Genomic DNA, 21091 nt, shown 5'->3' with positions numbered 1-21091 from the left:
CCCAGAGTCATTTCAGTGGGCCAAATTAGAACCCACTGGTCCGAAGAGAGCAGTAGAGATGCCAAAAGTAGAGACTGCCACACAGATGGTCTCCAGGAAGCTGGAAACACAACTCTAAGGAAACAAGTAAAATGCCCTCTCCTGGATGAGGGGAACTTGATGAAGTTCAGGAGGCAAAATGGAAAGAAGTTTAAAGTCATATGCATACCCGCTTTGATCTACAAACATGTGCTGTGAGGAATTTATCCCAAATCAGAAGCATGGGCTACACTGGGCTACACTGTGCATGCCAACGTATTCCCATAAAATGGTGTTTAAATGTGCAGCAATAGGGGTTGGTTAATTACAGTATATCCCTTTAGTAGAATAATACGGTATCATGTACACAGACACACAAAATCAAGAGAGAGAATTTAGTAATCAAGAGAGAATTTAGTAATCAAGAGAGAATTTAGTAAGAAGGGGAAATGTTTTGCATATTTTTTAAGGCAGATTATAAAATAATATGCATATGCCAGTTGTGAAAAAAATGCGTATATATATCCTCAGAGGCAACTGTTCTCTGTTGTTTTGTGTGTCTTTTCAGAAATAAACTATGTACTCACAAGCACATTTATATAATCAATAGATTTTGGAAATTGTTCTCTCTATACATAGATCTGTCTCATTCTTTTTGACATTTGTAGAGTATAGATGTCTTTTAGCTTTAACATTTTTTTTTTCAAATTTAACAAATAGACAACAGAAGTTACTAGAAAAAGTCGTGGGTGACTAAGAACTCTAGACCCATCCAGACCTGTAATCTCAATCAAGGTAAAGCTTGGTGTGACTGTCCTCTAGGTTCCTACAGTAACAGAATCCCCTGTGGTCACCTAGCTGTAGGCCCGACAGAAGGAATGATGTGGGAACTGAGAAGGTCCTGTTCGGTCCTGGAGCAGGCAGCGTTCCTTGGGGCTGATCACGTCACTGAGCAAGCCTCTGGTCCCAAAGGGGTTGCCCTGGGGAGACAAACAGGAGTGTTCCTGTGCCTGGAGAGGACACTCCCAGGTATGAGTTGAGACTAGTGTCGAACAGTGGAGCCACACCCAGCGCAGCACGACCTCTTACTCTGTGGAAACAGGCCCCCTGGCTTGTTGGAGCTGCAGTGGTGGACTAGAGCCACCAGGTTGCCTGGACAGAGTGGCTCCTTCAGGGTCCTAAACAGGGTGGCAGTGTGGCCCAGGCAACTGCAGTGAAAGGCTACACCTCGAATGGCACTGGCCCATCTTAGGAATAGTTGACAAAGGTGAGGCTAAACGAAACCGCTCACTTTATCTTGGCTGCTCTGCAGGACAAAGGGCCCTGGCTTGGCGTCAGACATTCCGGGCTTCCAACCCTGCTCTGCGGGTCCAGCAGGACTTTGTTTCCACTTCTTCTAAAATGGGGCTCATCTCTCGGGTGCTGATGACTAAATGAGATGAATATAATACAAAATATGCAGATAAAATATCCTGAGAATCGTAAGTGCAAGTCAAAACATTCCGCTCCCCAGATAATTACTCCTCCCCGGAGTTTCCTTGGCATTTTTACTTCCCTCCAATATAGCACCTGTGTACCCCTTAGTTACACATCTGTAAATGAAGCCAAGCGTGCTCTGAGGCTTACGGATCTCTGTTTCCTGTACCTGACGCATATGAAGTGTCAGTAAATCATTGAACAAAAGGATTATGAATTAAGAGGCTGTGGGCAGTTGTTTTGGCAGAAACTCCTACCCTTCAGCTGCTACTGAAGGAAGTGCTGTTGGGACCTCGTTTCTGAGTCAGCATGCGGGGAAACGGACTCTGGAGGCGGACTTACTGCGTGGCTCTAGACAAGTGACGACCCCTGGGAGCCTCATTTTCGTCTGTGTGGTTAATAAAGCAAACAGAGGGCTTACAAGGATTGTGTGGGAGAAGCCCACCAGCACGTTGGGCATGTAGTAGGGCCTCCGTGTTAGCTGAGCACAGCTGCCAGCCGTTCCTGGGTTTTCCATGTTACTCTGTTCAATAAAGGCATGTCATGAACTGCTGAGCTGTGACTCTAGTTTTATTCTACCATCTCCTAAATTTACAAATCTCATGTCCTAATTTTTGGCTCAGGAAAAAATAAAAGGCTGCAGTCTGCTCTAGTGTGAGAATCAAGTTGGTTTGCTCTTTGTCTCATGTTTTCTTGCTGGGCACACTGAAGACAGGGTCATTCAGAAAGACCCTCACTGACAAATTAAGACCAATCGTGATTCCCTGGCGACCATTGTTTATTTTTGGTAAATGCCATCAATGAATATACACACAGTATCATTCCCACAGAAGTCTATAGCATTTAAGTCTTAAAAATAGGTGACAGTTGAAAAAAAGAATTCACAATTTTCAGTTCCTCAAATAATTTAATGTTCTGTCCCCTTAAGGCTGTGAGACCTTAAGGTATCCGGGCCTGGTTATGTCCCAGCAATAATAAAGGGCCTGTTCTATGACGTATGCCAAATACACAGCAAAATTCGGAAATTCCAAGTGCTTCTTCACCTCAACATACTTGGCTTCCCTCCTTTGTAATAGGGGTTTGATTTTCCCTATAATGAATGATTTAAAATAAGGTGCTTAAAAAGTCCACACCAAGTCTCAAATAGTGAACAAACACTATTCAAAAATGCCCTCTGAGCCTCAGTTTCCCCTTCTGTAAAATGAAGGAGTTGGGTTCAAGTGTGTCGCTGGCAAGACATACCATGGGTGGGTAGACTAATTTGCTACCACAAACCCCAGCAGGGAGGAGGGTGAGGGGAACAGAGCTGCAAAGGTGAATGTGGGAGTGGGGTTCGGGTTGTGGGCCAGGGCCAAAGCGGCTGGAAAATTGGCCTTCAGGAGGTCAGTGTCAGCTCTGAACCTTCAAGTCTCAAAAGTATGTCTTTGTCTTTTGATATGATTTGGTCTAATATGATTGTCTCATTCATTCCAGTGTATGTACTTGCTGTAGATTTATGTACAGAATTAAATACCCCATTTATTAATTTATAAAACGTAATAAAACCAGTCATTTCCCCTCACCAGCAGATCTTGCGTTGGAAAAGGGAAAACAAATCAATATACAAATTTTAGCAACATCAGGAATTTCATTAAAACTGAAAAGACGTGTAAGTTCATTTTGGAGTTCAATTATCTGTCCAAGGAATCAGTTACTATAATCACAAAGACAACTACTGTAATATCTTTGTGGTGCAAAATTATCCCCACTTGTTGCTCTTCCCCAGTGAGAAAAGTTCAGCTATGGACTGTAGTGCCCCTGGTGGAGGCACTCAGCAAGCTCTTTCCCAAATCCCCTTCGGGATTTCTCCTTCCCATTTCATTTCGTAAATGAAAATGAAAACGAACGGCACAGGAACCTGAAGCCGGTGGTGCATAAAATCAGGCCAGAAGGGAACCAGGGGACCTCTCCAGGAACAGCCCATTCATAAGCTGACGGAGTAACCAAGCCAGGAATCGATCATAGGCTATGGTACTTCCTCTGACGGGAAAACGCCTCACTCACCAGGAGGTGAAGGGTGACCCACTGTCCCATCTTCTCGCTCCAAGTGCCTATGCAAGAGGTTGGGCACAACCTTCTTTCCTGAAGGAGGAAGGCAGACATCACCAAAGACCCCACCAGCCAAGCTACCGGTCCTCTCGTGATGCTGGGGAAGTTGGAAACTCTCACCTGAACCTTGGCTCATGGGCTACCTGCTGGGGCCAGGTACTTATACTGATCGGATTTCTCTAAACCCAAACCATAGCTCGGTGCTCGCCCCTTCTCCCCTTCACCAGGACATGATTCAGATCCTACTGCAAACACCACCAGATCAGGTCATGGAATCCAAAGTGCTGTGGTCTTGTCTATTACACAAACTACTGAGATGATCTCGATTCACTCCGCTTTCAGCAGCTGGGGCCATTAAAGAGGAGCCTGAAGACACTTCATAGCTTCCTACTAATGCTGAAATGTATCAAGACTGGCATCATCAGCAGGGAGCTTTTCTTGTTTTTAAACATTTAAGAACAAAATGGTTTTCAATCCATAACCCAGTCCTCCCTCATGCGTCCCCTGCCCCGTACAGGGGACCGAGACATAAATACAACTACAAAATAATCCCCAGAAAAATGCAAGATCCTCATGAAATCAACACCTCCCCCACCAGACATCCTACTAAGTCCTCACAGAAGTGGTGAAGACTCATCAGAAAAGATAAAACAAGTGTTACAGAAATAGAGCTTGAAACACTGACATGATTTCCTAATGCTCCTTCTGACAGCCCCGCAGTCACTTCCTCCTCGCTCTCCCCAGAGAGGGGAGATGCCCTGCTCTGGCAAGGGAAGCGAGGGCACAGGCAAGTGCGGCTGCCCTCCCTCTGGGTCTGGACACACACCAGCTCTGACGAGCAGGTCAAAGAAGTAGGCGCCAAGAATTCAAGGCTAATTGCAGCTTTTCTCTTTGGGACATTCACCGGTAACTGCAAATGGCCATGGGGTTGACCAGAAACTGGGTCCATCTTTGTTGTTGGGAGATGCTTTTAGTGAACTCTGGTGCTCCTCTGTTCCACGCCTGCCTCAGCCCTTGACCTATCTGAGCAGGGGAGTGAAAGCGGCTAGTCTGTCCCTGTCAAGCACCATCCTGCAAGTCCCTTCCTTGACACCCAGGAAACCCTCTGGCCTGCTCGGAGGTCTGCATCCATAGCGATCCCACCTTTCCGGAGAGTTATCTGGAAATATCTGGAAAGCAGAGTAAGAACTCTCAAATACGTGACTTGGGGAATAAGTCCACAAAGGTAAAAACCTGGCCAAGATCTCCATACCAACACAGCTCTCAGATGACAGACTCCAGGAAGAAAGGGCCTGGAACACTGGAGCTCGAGGGCAGTGGTCCTTACTGTGGGGCAGCGTCCTGCCGCCCCCGGGGGCCTGGGAAGCCCCGGGGTCTGCTGATGGTTATGCACCGTCCCCTCAGCTGGGTTGTACATTCACTGGTTGTCAGAAGTTTCTGGTACTGCTAGGGAGTGGGGGAAGGAGTCACACAACGGTAGCGCCCTGTCCTCTAGACTACACGTCATAACGGTTCAAACTGTAGTTCGGGTAGCTCTGCCGGCTGTACTGGAAATGATCTGTTAAAACGTTGTTGCGGCCGTACTGATAGTCCCCGTGCTGGGGGAAGAGGATGCCATTGTGGGGCTTCTCCAGGGGGCTCCGATGGTGCTCCTTACTGCTCAGGTCCCCTGTGGTGACTGGGAGGAGGTGCTTCCGGGCTTGCTGATTGGCATCATACTTGGTCTGCAAGGTCAAGAGAGCAGTGAGATGGCTGGCTCCTTCCCTGGCACCCGCACACAGGACAGAGGGCAACAATTCGTATCTGAGCAGCCCTTCAAGGCCCACTGAAGCAGTGACCCAGGCAGGCCTTAGGCATGGCCGGCCCTCCCTGTGAGCCACCTATGTCTCTGCACTGGACCCAACAGAGCCTTCATGAGACAGTGAAATCCCTGACAAAGCCTGCATAGACCCAAGAGCCACAGCTGGAACGGGGCATGGACCTAGAATCATCTACATGGGAAAAGAAAGGCTGGGCCAGGTAGGGCCACACCAACCCCATAAACCAGTCCGTGACAAAGCTGGAGTTGCGGCCCCAGCCTCAGCCTGCTGAGGTCCCTTTCTTCTCCCCCTCCCCGAATCTTGGTGCCTCCCTAGGCATCGAGGGGACAGCCTCCCCCGCCCCAGACTCACTTTGTTGTACAGAAAGACTCCCAGGATGGCTGTCATCATGCCCAGGACGTTGGTGCTGGTGACCGGGTTCTGCAGCATGATCAGGGACACCGTGATGACCATGATTCTCTTCGTGGCATTGGCGACAGAGTAGCTCAGAGGGCTGATGAGGTTGAGGATGCTGAAGGCGATGACGTTCTGCGCAAAGTTACAGAAGCCGCTGACAGCCAGGAGCAGGAGTGTCCAGGGCCACTGGGACACGTAGGTCTGTAGAGACAGGGAAGCAAGAACAGCACCGGCATCACACACTGCCCCCGGAGAGGTCGGGGAGGGGCGCAGAGGGGCTGCCCGGGGTCAGTGTTGGCGGGGGGCAGATGCAGCCGTGTGGTGAGTCATAGCAGGGGCGTGATCTGCACGATGACAATGATAATCAGCTTCATTCCTACTGAGGATGCGGAGGCTCCAAGAGGCCAAGGCAGGTGCCCAAAGGGTAGAGGGCATCATGTGAACTGAAGCCTCCCTTGTCCCTGACAGCGAGGACTGGGCGCTCCGGGGTTAGCAGAGCGAGGTCTGCGTACTGGACACTGTCTCAGTCCAGTCGAGCTGCTAGAGCAAAATACCACAGGCTGGTTGGAGGGAAGGATGCTTATAAACAATAGATATTTATTTCTCACAGTTCTGGAAGCTGGGGAGTCCAAGGTCAAGGAGACCCAGCATCTCGTATGGGCTTCCCCATTCATAGGTGGGGTCCACTCACAGTGCCCTCATGTGGAAGGGCAAGAGAGGTCACTGGGGTCTCCTTTTATAAGGACACAAATCCCGTTTGATGAAGACTCCACCCTTTGGGCCTCCCAAAGGCCCCACCTCGGAATACCATCATCTTGGGGGAGAGAGTTTCACACAGAAATTTGGCAGTGGTGGGGGGGCAGCACCAGACACAAACATTCAGACTGTAGCAGACGTGATGCCTTCCACGGGATGGGGAGGCAGCCCCCGGGGCAGTATGCAAATAACCTAGTAACACAGGAGCCCCAGGCTAGGAGCCAGAAACCCTGGGTCTGCCCTGTCACTGGGAGACCCCTCCCACCCCGACCCAAGCCACTTGACCTTTCAGGTCACACTTCTTCCTCTCTGCCATGGAAGAGGCTGTAAAAGTGCGGTAAAACGACCCCAACCCAAACGGGAGGAGATTTTATCAAAACTTGAGTAACCGTGTGACCCACCAGAATGAAGCACTCTGATTAAGAGGGTCCAGAAGTTAAGAACTCACAACTAGCAGACACCCTGACCACAGAACCCCACCCCACCAGAGAGCCTGGGCTGAACAGGCAACAGTCAGGTGGGTGCTGCCCAGCCGGGTGGCGGGGATGCCCAGCCGGGTGGCGGGGATGCCCGGCACCAGACATTTGTGGCCATCTCTCCAGGGCTGGATACCAGAAGGCATGCGACACCACGCCCGCGCCTCCCCACCTCCCAGTCCCACCACAGTACCCGTCCTGGGGAACTGAGAGGCTGCTTTAGGGCAGGGCTGCCAGGCCAGTGGAACAACCTCGGGAGACAGTACACCAGACGGGGACAGCTCCAGTGTCTGACCTGGGCTGGAATGCTGGGACAATCCCCATGTCCCTGTGTCCTCTGAGAACAGAGGAGCCTCAAGACCCAGCATGGCTCGGTGGAGGGAGCAAAGCCACAGCTGCTCGGTGGCACCTGTATCCCAATTCCCAGGCTGCATCGGTACTGGCCAGAGGACACGGCCAGGTCCCTTCAGGAAGGTGGCATTTAGTAGCCCTGCCAGGATGGGAGCTGGAAGTCTTAGAATGGCGGCCTGATCCCATCTCCGCCACCCTCTGAGCTAGAAAGATCATGAGGTCCTCTCAAAGGAGAGCAAGATACACTTAGCTGACCTGCTCAAGGCCACCCTGACGTTGGCCCCTCGTTGGGATAATGACCTCTGAAAGGCACAAGAGCCCACCAGCACGCTTCTGTGATGAGCTGGCTTGTTCTCTCAGCAGTCTTTCCCTGAGGCAACTGATATGGACTTAGAAGCTATTTTTACAAGCCAGCCAGCTTGCATAGATATCTTTCAGAAACGGAACCCAGCCAATCCAGCTTTAAAAAAAAAAAAAAATTGACTTGGAATAAAGTCAAGTGTTTCTTCCTCACAGCACATAGTTCCATGTGTTTTAACACATGCCCTGATTCACGTAGCCACCACCACAATCAGAATTCAGAACCGCTCTGTCACCACCCCGAAACACTCTCCCAGTCTTCTTTGTATGAATCTGCTCCCCGAATCCAAGCAACTACTGATGTGTTCTCCTTCACTCTAGGTCTGTCTTTTATTTTTCATTTTATTTTATTTTATTTGGAGCCCAACACGGAGCTTGAACTCACAAGACCTGAGCTGAGATTGAGTCAGACACCTGATCGACTGAGCTTGGGTCTGTCTTTTAGAGACTGGCCTACAAGTGGAATGATACAGAATGAAAACTTCTCGGGACGCCTGGGTGGCTCAGTTGGTTGAGCCACTACCTTCGGCTCAGGTCATGATCCCGGGGTCCTGAGATCTCCCTGCTGGTAGCCTGTCTCTTCTTTCACTTAGCAGTGTCTTCACAGATTGAAAGTTTTAAACTTGGATGAAACTCCATTTACCAATTTTTTCTTTATGGACTTTGTTTTTGTTGTAATGTCTAAAAATGAGTTCCAAGTCATGAAGAGCTTTCTCCTGTTTGTTTTTAAGATTTTATTTATTTATTTGTCAGAGAGAGAGAGGGAGTGGCAGGCAGAGGGAGAGAGAAGCAGACTCCCCGCTGAGCAAGGAGCTCAATGTGGGACTCGATCCCAAGAAACAGATCGTGACCTGAACCAAAGGCAGACGTCCAACCAACTGAGCCACCCACATGTCCCTCTCCTGTTTTTTTGTTTCCTAAAGGTTATCACTTTAGCTCTTTTCTAGATTTTTTTAAAGTAGGTGCCACAGCCAGCATGGAGCCCAGTGCAGGGCTTGAACTCACGACCCTGAGATCAAGGCCTGAGCTGAGATCCAGAGTCAGATGCTCAACCTACTGAGTCACCCAGGTGCCCCTGTCATTTTTGCTCTTATATTTAAGTCTAGGATGCACTATAAGCTTTGTATAATGTGTGAGGTCTTAAGTCAAGGCTCAGATTTTTGCATGTCGATGTCTAATTGTTCTGAGACCGTTTGTTAAAGGGACTTATCCTTTCCCCTTTGGTTGCCTTTGAGCCTGTCAAAAATCAGTTACACAGATTTGTGTGTGTTTAGTTGCACACAATTCTGCTCCACTGATTTCTGTGTCTCCCCCTTCACCAGTATCTGTTCCTTTATCCTAAGTCTTACAATTAAGTAATGTGATTCCCCCAAGTCTATTCTTTCTGAGACATATTTTGACCATTACAGTTCTTTTCCCTGTCTATGTAAATTTTCCAATAAGCTTTTCTATGTTAAAAAAAAATGTAATATGTATCTGTCTACACACACACACACACACACAGAGGCATACCTTGGCGATACTGCAGGTTTGGTTCCAGACCACTGAAATAAAGGAAATACTGCAATAAAGCAAGTGAATTTTTTTGCTTTTCAGTGCATATGAGAGTTACGTTTACACTATACTATCTTCTATTAAATGCACAGTATCATTATGTCTTAAAAATGTGCATGCCTTAATTAAATGTGCAGAACTTTATTACTCAAAAATGCTATCATCTGAGCTTTCAGCGAGTCAAAGATTTGTGAGATTTACTAAAAAACAACACAGAGACACAAAGTGAGCATATGCTGTTGGAAAAATGGCACCAATAGATTTCTTTGATGCAGGGTTGGCACAAACCTTCAATTTATTTAAAAAAAAATGTAGTATCTGTGAAGTCTGATAAAGCTAAGCCCAATAAAAAGTATGCCTATATAGGGGCGCCTGGGTGGCTCAGTGGGTTAAAGCTTCTGCTTTTGGCTCAGGTCACGATCCCAGGGTCCTGAGATCGAGCCCCACATCAGGCCCTCTGCTCAGTGGGGAGCCTGTTTCCCCCCCACCCCCCTTTCTGCCTGCCTCTCTGCCTACTTGTGATCTCTGTCTGTCAAATAATAAAATCTTAAAAAAAAAAAAAAAAAGTATGGCTGTATAGAGTAACGTATCTCAATTTCCCATCACCTTTTCCAAGGCAAAAATTTAAATTCAAGCAATTATTTATAATTAAATTAGTGCTAAAGAATAAGATTTTGTTGGTTAGAGAAAATTTTATTTCTTCCTTTCAAATCTATTTCCTTTATTTCTTTTTCTTGTCCTATTGCACTGGCCAGGATGTCAAGTACGATGTGGAATAGGCACTCTGAGAGTGAACATCCTGAACTTATTCCTGAATTTAGCAGTAAAGCCTCCAGTCTTTCATCATTATGATGGTAGCTGTAAATACCTTTGATCAGGCTGAAGGAGTTTCCTTCTATTTCTAGTTTATTGACTTTGTTTTCAGGAACCATGTTGGATTTTATCAAATGCCTTTTCTGCATCAGTTGATATAAATATGTGATTTTTCTTTGTTAGACTGTTATGGACTACATTGATCTTCAAATATTGAATTAGCCTTGCATTCTTTATTTGAATCCCATTTTGTCATAGTGTAATATGCTTTTTATAGATTGCTAGTATTTTGTTAACGATTTTTGCCTCACTGACCGTGAGGAATACTGATTTTGTTATACAGCCCAAAGTGTTCCCTTGTTTTCCATTTTCTAGAAGAGACTGTATAGAATTGGTATTTCTTTTTTCCTTAAGTGTTTGGTGAATTTCCCAGTGAAATCATCCAGGCCTGATGATTTCTTTTCAGAAGATTTTAAACTATAAATTCAATTTCTTTAATATCTATGGGACTACTTAGGTTTATCTATTTCATCTTAGGTGGGTGAGTTTTGGTAGTTTGTGGTTTATGAAAAATTGGTCTATTTCATCTATGTTATTGAATTTATGTATCTAGAATTGTCAGTATTCTTATAATTTTAACTTTTGTATATTAATTTTATAAATACTTATAAGTAGTATTCTTATAATTCCCTCTCTCACTCCTGGTATTTTAATGTCATATTGTTCTCCTCCTCCTCCTCCTTTGTGTGTGTGTGTGTGTGTGTGTATCAGTTTTGCTTCAGTTGAAAATATTTTGTTTCCCCTGAAGCTTCCTCTTTGGCCCATGGATTATTGAGAAATATGTTGCTTAAATTCCAAATGTTTGGAGCTTTTCCTGTTACCTTTCCGTTATTTTGGTCTAAGAATACACTTAGTATGTTTTAGGATTTTTTGCTAAAGTTCATTTTATGACACAAAACATTGTCTGTCTTGGTGAATGTTCCATGAGCACTAAAAAGAATGACTACTATTGCTATTGTTGGTAAGGTGTTCTATAAATGTCAAAGAGATCAGTATCCACTTGGTTTATGTTATTATTCAGTTCTCTATTTTTGCTGATTTCTTATAATTCTACTGGTTCTAGAGATTCTATATTGCTGGACATAAAATTATGTGTTAATAGTTTCAGTACTCTAAGAATGTTATTTCACTTTTTTCTTGTATTTTCTCTCTCTCTCTTTATTTTTCTTGAAGATTCATTTATTCCAGAGAGAGAGAGAGAGAGAACAAGCAAGCAGGGGGAGGGGCAGAGGGAGAGAGAGAGAATCCCGAAGCAGACTCCTCACTGAGTGTGGAGCCCAACACAGGGCTCAGTCCCAGGACCCGAGATCAAGACCTGAGCCGAAACCAAGAGTTGGCTGCCCAACCGACTGTGCCACCCAGGTGCCCCTGGTGTTCATGATTTCTAATGAGAAATCCAGTCATTCCAACTGCTGTTCTCCTATAAGTAATGCGTCGTTTTTCTCTAGTTGCTTCCAGATTTTTTGCTTGTGTTTTAATCTTTTTTCTCTCTGTAAGTCAAACTGGATAGTTTCTCTTGATCTGTCTTCAAGTTATTGACTTTGCTCTGTCATCTCCATTCTACTGTTGAGGCCATCCAGTGCCTTTTTGTTACTGTTTCTAAATTTCCAGAATTTCCATTTGTTTCTCCTATTTTTCCATTCTTCCCATTTGTTTCAAGAGATTCACCCTTAAACCTCTTTTTTTGTTTTAATTTTTAAAAAAGATTTTATTTGAGAGACACTGTGAGAGTGATCACAAGTCATGGAGGGAAAGGGTAGAGGGAGAAGCAGACCCCACACTGAGCAGGGAGCCTGATGCAGGACTTGATCCCAGGACTCTGGGATCATGACATGAGCCAAAGGCAGACCTTTAATCAACTGAGCCACCCAGGCGCTGCAGAGCAGTGAGCCGCCTTCTTCCTCTCCCTCTGCCCCTCCCCGCTGCTCATGCTCTCTTTCCCTCAAATGAATAAATAAAATCTTAAAAAAATAAAGTCTTTGTTCAATAATTCCAACATCTATGTCACTTAAGTGTTGGCATCTGTTATCTTCTCCTACACGACTTGAAATATTTGTGGTTCTTCATATGCCACGTAATTTCGGATTATATCCTGGACATTCAGAATTTGTAAGACTGTAGATCTTATTTAAACCCTCTACGGAATATTGATATTTTGTTTTAGCAGACTCAGCTGGATTTAGACAACAAGCTCGACCAGCCTTCCTTGGGTTGTGCTTCCACTGTCACTTCTGTTTTCCAAGACTTTCCGGTGGTATGTGGCTCCACCCTGAGTGTGCACTACCCAGTGGTCAGTCTGGGATCGGGGCAGCAGTCTACCCCATAGTTCAGTTTCAAAGTCTTTGGTCTGCTCTTAGGATCAGATCCCCACATGTGCAGCCCAGGGGTGAGCCCAGGCCTATACGATGTTTTCTGACATGGTTTCCTGACATCCTCCCTCTCCATGATTACCTCAGTACTTGCCACCTCCCAGAGTTCCCCTTTTCAGTCCTCTCATCAGAGAGCTGGGGCTTAACTACCCGACTCTGCTGTGTCCTTCCTACCACTGCACCTCCACCTGGGACCAAGCAGTGGGCAGAGAAAATGAGAAAAACACTCAGTGGGAGCTGATCCCACTCTCTAGCCTCGGAGGGAGGTTGCCCTCACTCAGCATCTCAGGTGCTGTGGGACCCTGCCGCCACCACCACCACCACCACCACGGGATTGCCAGGGGCTTCGGACACAAGAGAACCAAGAAACAACAATTACAGAAATCCCCAACAGGGCATTTCCCCTATTCTGAGTGTCAGGACTCCCCTTTCCCATTCCCTGATCCAGGAGGCGAGGGCTTCTGGCCCTGTCTCACCCAGTGCCCACTTCTGCCTTCAGGCGGCCTCAAGTCCAGGCTGGACATACAGGAGGCAAAAGAGAGGCAAACCGACTGCTGACTGGGCACTACTCTGAAATGTGGTCTTCAACCCCAGCCCATCCGCTGCCTTTTACTTTCCAGTTCTCAAACAGCTACTTTACTCATCCTGTCCAAGCTTTAAAACCGGGCCAACTGCTCCGGAGTCTAGCGATCCCATCTGGCTTCAGCCAGGCTGTCTGCAGGGGGTCTGCCTGTGTGCATGACCCACCGGAGCCTTTGATTCTTGGTAACGTGGCACACCGTCCTCCAGGAGGTGCTCTCCTGTCTGATCCTTCCCCCTGCTGCTATGGAGCGCACGACTGGGGCGGAGCTGAGTCACCTGGTATCTGTGTGGGAGACATGGGGCAGAGAGGAGGAGCCCAGAGAGGTGGGCCCCCTGCCTTCAGACTGCGGCAGCTCAAATCCTGCTGCTCCTAGGGCTACTGCCGGAGCGAACGAGGGCCCCATGAAGGTACAAAGTATCTGTGGCCTCAAGAAACGAAACAGGTTACTCAAATGTATTCCAAAGAAGGTCATCACTGGAGGAAAACTAAAAAATGTCCTGAATACAAAAAAAAAAATGAAGTAAAGCGACCAGAGCAAAACCTCTAAGTACGTTTCTGTGTGCACGTATCTGTGTAAACACCAAGGAGCTGTAACGCAGGATGGAGTCGGAAAACTGCCACCAAAGCAATCAGCAAAGAATGAGAAAGACGTAAATACTAAACATGTTAACAGGGGTGTGCCCAGAATGGGTCTGAGCGAAAACCGCCAGGTGCTCTCTTCTATCTGAAAAGTTACTTTTTGTGTAGGAAGCAGAAAGGTAGGAATACATACAGATTTGCTTATATTTGCCAAAAGAAACACGGAAAGGGTAAACGAAGAGCATAAACAAGACTGCCTGTGGGGGAGGGACAAGAAAGGGGGGAGGTAACAGGAACCGAAGCCAGACTTTGAATAAACTTTCTCACGCCATCTGGCTTTGGAAATATAAAGGCCTGACCAATCGGGTATGGAAAAGAAAAGCAATGCCTAAAAATGACAACAAATGGAATGAAAAGAACCCACCTGGGCAAGCTGGTGATACAGACACGTTGTGAAAACAATTATTTCCATGCCCTTAGAACACAGCCTTCGGGGGGGCGCCTGGGTGGCACAGTCAGCTAAGCATCGGACTGGATTTCAACTCGGGTCATGATCTCAGGGTCCTGGGATCGAGCCCTGAGTCAGGCTCTGCAACCCTCAGCGTGGAATCTGCCTGGGATTCTCCCTCTCCCTCTGCCCCTCCCCTGCTCATGCCCAGACTCTCTCACTCCAAATTAAAAAAAAAAAAAAAAAGAACACGGTATTCCGATTGTACATCTTTAATGGAACATGTTCTAAGGACAAACAGAGCAGCAAAGAAACCTTAAGCTTCTCTCCGTAGCCTACCTGTTGTCCCATGGGAATTCTCACTCTGCGATTACGTGTGTGTTCAGTAGAATCCCTATGTGAATAGTTGGGATACGATAAAGAACAAATGTGGCAAGGAACCAAGAGTACCAGGAAAGATATAAATTTAAAAATCCCAGCAGCTGGAAGTCCTGTAATGTTCAGGATGTAACCAGCATCGGAATGAATTTGGTATGAACTCTCCCCCCTGCCCCAGTGGGACTTTCCTAGCTTGTCACCGCTAGAGACACGGAGGCACGGCCAGCTCCACAGTGGGGAGCATACACGGCAGCCGTGTCTCTGGACAGCACTCCTTATTACCAGCAACCCGGGCACCCGAAGGAGTGGCTGACTGCAGGTCTGGGACAGGAGAGATGCGAGATAAGAAAGAACATCCCGTTGGACCAAAAACCACCGAAAGCTGACCTAAGCTGGTGAAAGGACCGGGAGCCAATGGGAAGGACTCCATTCACCTGGACTTTGAATATTAAAAGAATAGGACACACAACCGACACAGGAGTCCACAATGATACTGGGGGAAAAAAGAAAAAAAAAAAAAAAACAACAGAAGGACCTTCCTTCACTGTCCCACCCCGCCCCCAAACCAACCCCCTGACAACTCACTGGTTAACATCTGCAGTAAGCTAGAACTCTCCTCTGAAAATTGGTAATTGAAAAAAAAAAAGAGAGAAGCACTGACTTTCATGTACTTCAAGGTAACAAGTCTTGGTTGATGATGGAAAGTTCTCTGTTAACTTACAGATAATCAATACGGACAGTAGGTTAGAACGGAGCCAGTCTCCTCAAGAGCCTGGAGCTAATGTGCATGCACTATGCCTACAGGTATGCTAAGGATGAAAGACCAAAGTCCAGAACTCCCATCAGGCCTCATTAAGCCCTGAAACACATTTACTCCACTCTCTGTAACTCAGGCTTGGAAAAACCACGCCTCTCCTCACTGTCCCCTGCCCGCGGGTTTCTAATGCACTGTCTGGAGGCTGGCCTCCAGAGGCTGGCCTCTGGTGGGAGGATCCTCCTTCCCACACTCGGAGCGACGTGGATCCCTCCACAGAAAGCGGGAATACGGACAGAGGACGCCGAGAAAGGAATCCGGCAATTCAAGTGCAGTTTTAACAAGTCCAAATGAGACCTGAACCAGACTGTCAGGGCAAGACAGTCGCCCGTGCAGGCATTTTTTTTTTTGGTTCCTGATGCCACTGGCACAAATGCAGCAGCTGTCGACACCTGAGACCTAGCCTGCTGGAGGAGGAAATGCAAAGGAAGCCGACTTCCTCGACTGCATGAGCAATGAGTCATGACAAAGTGTTAAGAGGGCTGGCTGCCAGGGGCCCCAGATGTTCCAAAGTCAACACAGGTTTAACTCCCCGACAAAGCAACTAATCTGAAACTAATCAAGAAAAGGGTGTGTTCACCGCGCTGGCCAACTCACCAAGTCGCTGCTGACCAGGAAAGCTGAAAGGTCCACTAGGACCCATGTGGGAATCATAAAGAAGACAGCGTGGCAGCCCAAGATGTTCAGGAGCCGGAGATGGTGGATCCGAGAATCTCTCAATACCTAAGGAGAGAAAAACCTTTTTAAAGGCCAACTGAAACGCTAAGTGCCAAGAAGGGCTCGTTACCCAGGTCCCAAACACGGTGACTGTACCTTAGCCCTGACATCTGACCCTGACCACTAAACCTACAAGTGCAACCGCAGTGAGACAAAAATACCCCAAACAAATAAGAAGGGCTGAGAAATGGAAAAAAAAAAAAAAAAAACCCCAGCAACATCCAGTCCTGGTGAAGCTGCAGTGAAACAGACACTCTGAAGTCTTGTCTAAATTGGCATACAGCTGTTCCAGAATACAACCAGGCAAAGTGTATCAGGACCCATAAGTATCTCAGGAACGCTAAGCCTCCATAAGGAAATAACTCGACAGACAGGAAAACGTTAGGCACAGAGATGTTCACTGTGTTACTTTTTTTCCTTTTTTTTAAAGATTTCATTTATTTGAGAGAGTGAGTGAGAGAGAAAAGGAGCAGGGGAAGGGGCAGAGGCAGAGGGAGCAGCAGACTCCCTGCTGAGCAGGGAACCCAGACGTGGGGATCCATCCATCCCAGGACCCTGGGATCATGACCTGAGCCCAAGGCAGATGCTTCACCCACTGAGCCACACAGGCGCCCCCCATTACTGCATTACGTATGACGAAGAGTTGGAAACAGCCTGCACTGCAGGCGGGGAACTGACTGCAGTGACTGTGGTGTTAGGAAAGAGTGTATTTACAGGAGTTAGAGCAGTATTTTTTAATGATATGGGAGAATGTTATAAATAGTAAATATTCAAAGCAAAATTCTGAAATGTATCTGTAATATTACAACTCTAAACACTGTGCAGAAAAGTCCCCTAGCATTAATAGTAGTTCTCTTTAGGGGACACTTCTGTGACTACTCAGTGTGGGACCGCCCGGGCAGGGACGGCAGGTCTCTACTGATTACTCATCTCCCACACCCACTACAAAGCCTGACAAGTAGTAGGTGCTCAGTAAGTTTTCTGACCTCGGGGGGAGGGGGCCCTTTCTCTATTTTTTCACACTGAGCATATGCTGATTTTGTAATAGGAAACAAACTCTTGGGGAAAAAAATGAAACAAATACAAAACCGGCAGAAGGGCACCAGGATTCTTTCCTTGTTCCAATACCACAGAGATCCCTATTGCCCACTCTCTCACCCATGCCACTCCCCCAGTCATCAGACATTTCGCAGATAGTGCCCAAATACCTTTTTGGAGAAAATATTCTGAAGCGAGAAGCAGAGTGTGGCAGCGAGGGCACTGATGAGCCCCCACATGTCGAAGGACAACTCGGTGACAGTGGCCAGCAGGACACCGCTGATGATGGGGATGAGTGACAGGTACACCTGCAGGAGGAGGGCAGGAGGGGCTGATGGCGGGAGCTGAGCCAGGCTGCCTGACACACATGCCTGGGGCAGCCTCAGCTGCTCTCCCCTCCCTCAGCAAAGGGATCCCACCTACCCCCGGTCAACAGCGTTGGCTGTGATAGTGGTGCTGGAGGTGCAGATGGGGCAGAGTCCCTGGGGGCAGGGCTGCGTCACGGTGTGCGGCCCCTCCCTACATGGTCATTTCCACTAACAGCCCCAGCTCAGGGCCACAAACGGGGGCTGGCCCTGACAGCTCTACCCGGCTGCCGCCACCAACACATCAAGGCCTACAATCCCGGTCCTCGGAGAGGCTGGCCAGGTACCCTCTTAGTTTAGTCTCTTCCAACATGCAGTGACCCTTGGCTGGGACACTCCCTCTGTGCCTTCTCCGGCTAGAGACCTCCGTCCCCCTCAGGTCTCAGTTCACAGACCAGGAGAACTTTCACCTCCCCCACAAGACCCCATCAGGTCCCTGTGCCGGTGTTCTGGGGCAGTGTTCTCCACCCACTAAAAGGGCCCGTCTGCCTCCTTGTTCACCGCTCTGTCCTAGCACCCAGCACATAGCAGACACCCAGTAAATGCTGGCTGAATGAAGAGTTAGTGCCGTGACAGGGGCCTTTCGAGAAGATGCAAGCTTTCCAAGGCCAAGTGTATGCGATGGTCCCTAAGCTCAGGTCGCTAAATGGCTCCAAACTTCCAGGAAAATAGGATCCATGTTCGACACCTAGCTTTTCTGACTCCCCAGCTCACCCTCCTCCTACAAAGTACACTTTAAAGCACTGCAGACATTTTAGGAGGGGTTGGTGAGGCCTTCTCATCCCTCCCTGGAGGAGAAAGCAAGGGCTCTGGACTGGGGGGTTTGCTCATTTCTAGCTCCCCCACTATGGGCCGTGGGCCTCAGGCACTTGACTCGCCCTTTTACGTCCCATCTCTTTGGCTGAGATCAAGAATGACAATTACCTGCCTTATCTGTCTCATAGGGTGGATCCATACATAGTCTGTCTTTATCATTAGTCCTGGCCTAGGCCATTCCTCAGTCCCTCAGCACTGTGTCAGGGGCCGGCTCCTTGCCCAAGCCCGGTACAGTGTCCCATACAGCTGGGAAACCTGATAAACACAATGTGATTATCGACTGACAAAGCTGCACACCTTCCAGGCAACTCCAACCCAGGGAGACAAGTCACACCTGACATCGCCCTGGGGGTGGGCTACACAGCACACCCAGGTCTTGTGGAGAAAAGACAGGCTGAAACAAAAAATCAGCCAGGAGTGGCCCAATTTCCATAAGTCGATCCAGGGCACTGCCACTCTGGGTTACATAAAATACAGGATGCCAGAAACCAACCACGTAGAAAAGAAGCGCTCTGTCCAGCATGAAATGGATTCCAGCTGGGACGACAGGAGTCCCACTTCCACTTAAGGACACGGAGCAAGTCTGTCTCTGGCTGAAGCCGCAGCTTCTCTCACCCCAAGGCAGGAAATACCCTGGCTTGGCATCGTGAACAGTCTCTGGATTGTGCCCAAAGCATCTTCCTTATGCAGTCCTAGCCTCTGCGTGTTGCTTTCACTTCCACTCCCAGACACTCACAATTCTTGGTGGTTTTTATTTTGAAGACTTTGCTGGGTTTTGCCAAAATCAGACTGTTTTGACTGGCAATCTCACTTCTGACCCCAAAAGTCCCCAGCCTGACCACTGTCACTTGCAAAGAAGCAAAACCTTGTCAGAGTTCCAGCAAGGCGTCAGATGTTCTATCCCTGGTCCCCCTGGAGAGGCACGTGGTACCTGGCCATGATGGGACCAAGTCACTGCCTACCAGCAACCACACGTAGGGAATCCAAACGTGGAGGAAAGTTGGACCTGAGAGGGACAGAAGCGTCCCCGAGACCACAAAGCAGAAGCAACTCAGGGACACACACCACTGCCTCCAAAGCGATTACAGAACATTAGGAGTAAAAGGCCACTAGATGCCTCTAAGCTGACTTCCTGATTTGAGAGGAAGCCAGGAGCCTGGACCACGTCACCAGCTGGGTACCAGCCAGGAAGCCCTTGAGGCCCCCACCTGCCCAGAACCCTTCTGGGTTACCTTGGTGCTCTGCTTCTCCTTCATGATGATCCGGGACAGGAGAACCACCCAGATGGGCATGGTGGCCTTGACTGCAAAGAGAGGCAAGGGGCTCTCAGGGAGCCGCCCCAGTCCCAGAACCCACCCTGGTACCCTATCCCAACTCCACTAGTGCGATGGGAGGGTTTGGCAGCCCCTTCCATCCTCCTCGGCCCTTCTGTGGGGCTTCCCCCCAACCCAACAGTTGTGATTCGCCCTGCTCAGCTCCCAGCTCTCTTCTCAGCCACTTCCCTCCCCAAAACCCTCGTGCGAGTCCCTCCCCTGCTAAAAGCCTTGTTGGCCCCTAGCGCCTTCCTGACAGAAGTTGACTTCTCAGGCCGTCGGGCCGAAACCGGGCCAGCGCACTCCCATCCAAGCACCGAAACCCCAGGTGGCACGTCCCGGCCACCGCCCCCCAGGCCGGCCCCGGCACCCACCGGTGTGCGCGTAGGACACTGGCACCTTCCAGATGCTGACGTGCGCTGACACGGACGCGAAGTACTTGCCGAAGGCGAGTGGCAGCACGTAGCGCGGGTAGAAGCGCGGTGGCAGCAGCGGGCCGGGAGACGGATGCGGGCCGGGCCCGGGGCCCGAGACGGGCGGCGCGGGGGGCACGCGCCAGGCGCGCAGCAGCGGCGGGAGCCCGGCGCACAGCGCCAGGATGTGGCACAGCGACACGGTCACGGGGAACGGGAAGGCGCTCAGGATCACCTTGTTGACCACGTTACCACCCGCGCTCAGCGCGTACCACAGCAGGCACAGCGCCGCCACCCGCGCGCCCTCGCGCGCCCCGCCGCTGCCGCCCGCCGCTCCCGGGCCCCCCGCGCCCGCGCCCGCGCCCACCGCCGCCGCCGCCGCCATCCTGCCCGAGCGGCCACCTCTTCCCGCCCGTCCGACGGCCCGACGCCGGGCGGGGGCGGGGCCGGGTAGGGGCGGGCGCGCCGGCCAACGCCGATCCCCGTTGGTCGCCGCTGCCTCGCGTCACCGCCTCGCGCCGGCCGACGCGCCCGGCACCACGTAGCGGGCACAGGCCCCGCCCCTCTGGTGGCCTTCCGGCCGGGAGGTACCCATCGCGGAAGCGGAACTTGGGGGCGTGGACTTCATCCTAGCGGGGTTCTCCAGCGGTGGGTTGGCCCGGGGACCCTGGAGCCGCGGCTGGAGCTGAATGGGCAGGAGCGCAAAGGCCCTGTCTCGTTGGTGTCCGTGAGCGGGCCATCTAGCTCGGGAGTCAAACCTCGATTCCCATGCTGCATCGGCGCCCTCCAACCAGATTCCTGATGGGCGGGCGACGGCGGACACCCGAGGATAAAAGATCAGATCTTTCCGGAAAAGAAACCGAATTGTGAAAAGCTTTCCATAGGCTAATTTTTTTCTGCAAAAACACGGGAGGGACTTCCATGGCCGGGCTCCAACAGAAGGGCTAGCCCAGAGCGCCCAGTCTCTGGGAGCTCGTCCTGGGAACCGCTGCGACGTGTGCTGTACGGTAGGTATGACCATCTCCATTTCACAGACGGACAGAGGCCACTTGGCTTAGGTCGCCTGGCCAGTTCGAGATTCGTGGCCATG

The 21091-nt window shown here is 49.4% G+C and overlaps 1 protein-coding gene across 1 annotated transcript; it reads right to left on the bottom strand.

The window, feature by feature from the left end:
* Window positions 1-2256: 2256 nt before the first annotated feature.
* Window positions 2257-20394, bottom strand: SLC35E1 (solute carrier family 35 member E1). Its single transcript, XM_080823887.1, has 6 exons — window positions 19963-20394; window positions 19508-19578; window positions 17265-17402; window positions 15937-16062; window positions 5754-5999; window positions 2257-5306 (listed from the first exon to the last, which is right to left on the bottom strand). The coding sequence occupies exons 1-6, from the start codon at window positions 20384-20386 to the stop codon at window positions 5079-5081; spliced, it is 1233 nt and encodes a 410-aa protein (XP_080680013.1). The 5' UTR covers window positions 20387-20394; the 3' UTR covers window positions 2257-5078.
* Window positions 20395-21091: the final 697 nt, after the last annotated feature.

Source organism: Martes martes (assembly GCF_963455335.1).
Source record: "Martes martes genome assembly, chromosome: 1".
NCBI classification, from domain to species: Eukaryota; Metazoa; Chordata; class Mammalia; order Carnivora; family Mustelidae; genus Martes; species Martes martes.
Note: the sequence above shows the minus strand (reverse complement) of the source record. Positions and strands in the feature narration are given on the sequence as shown.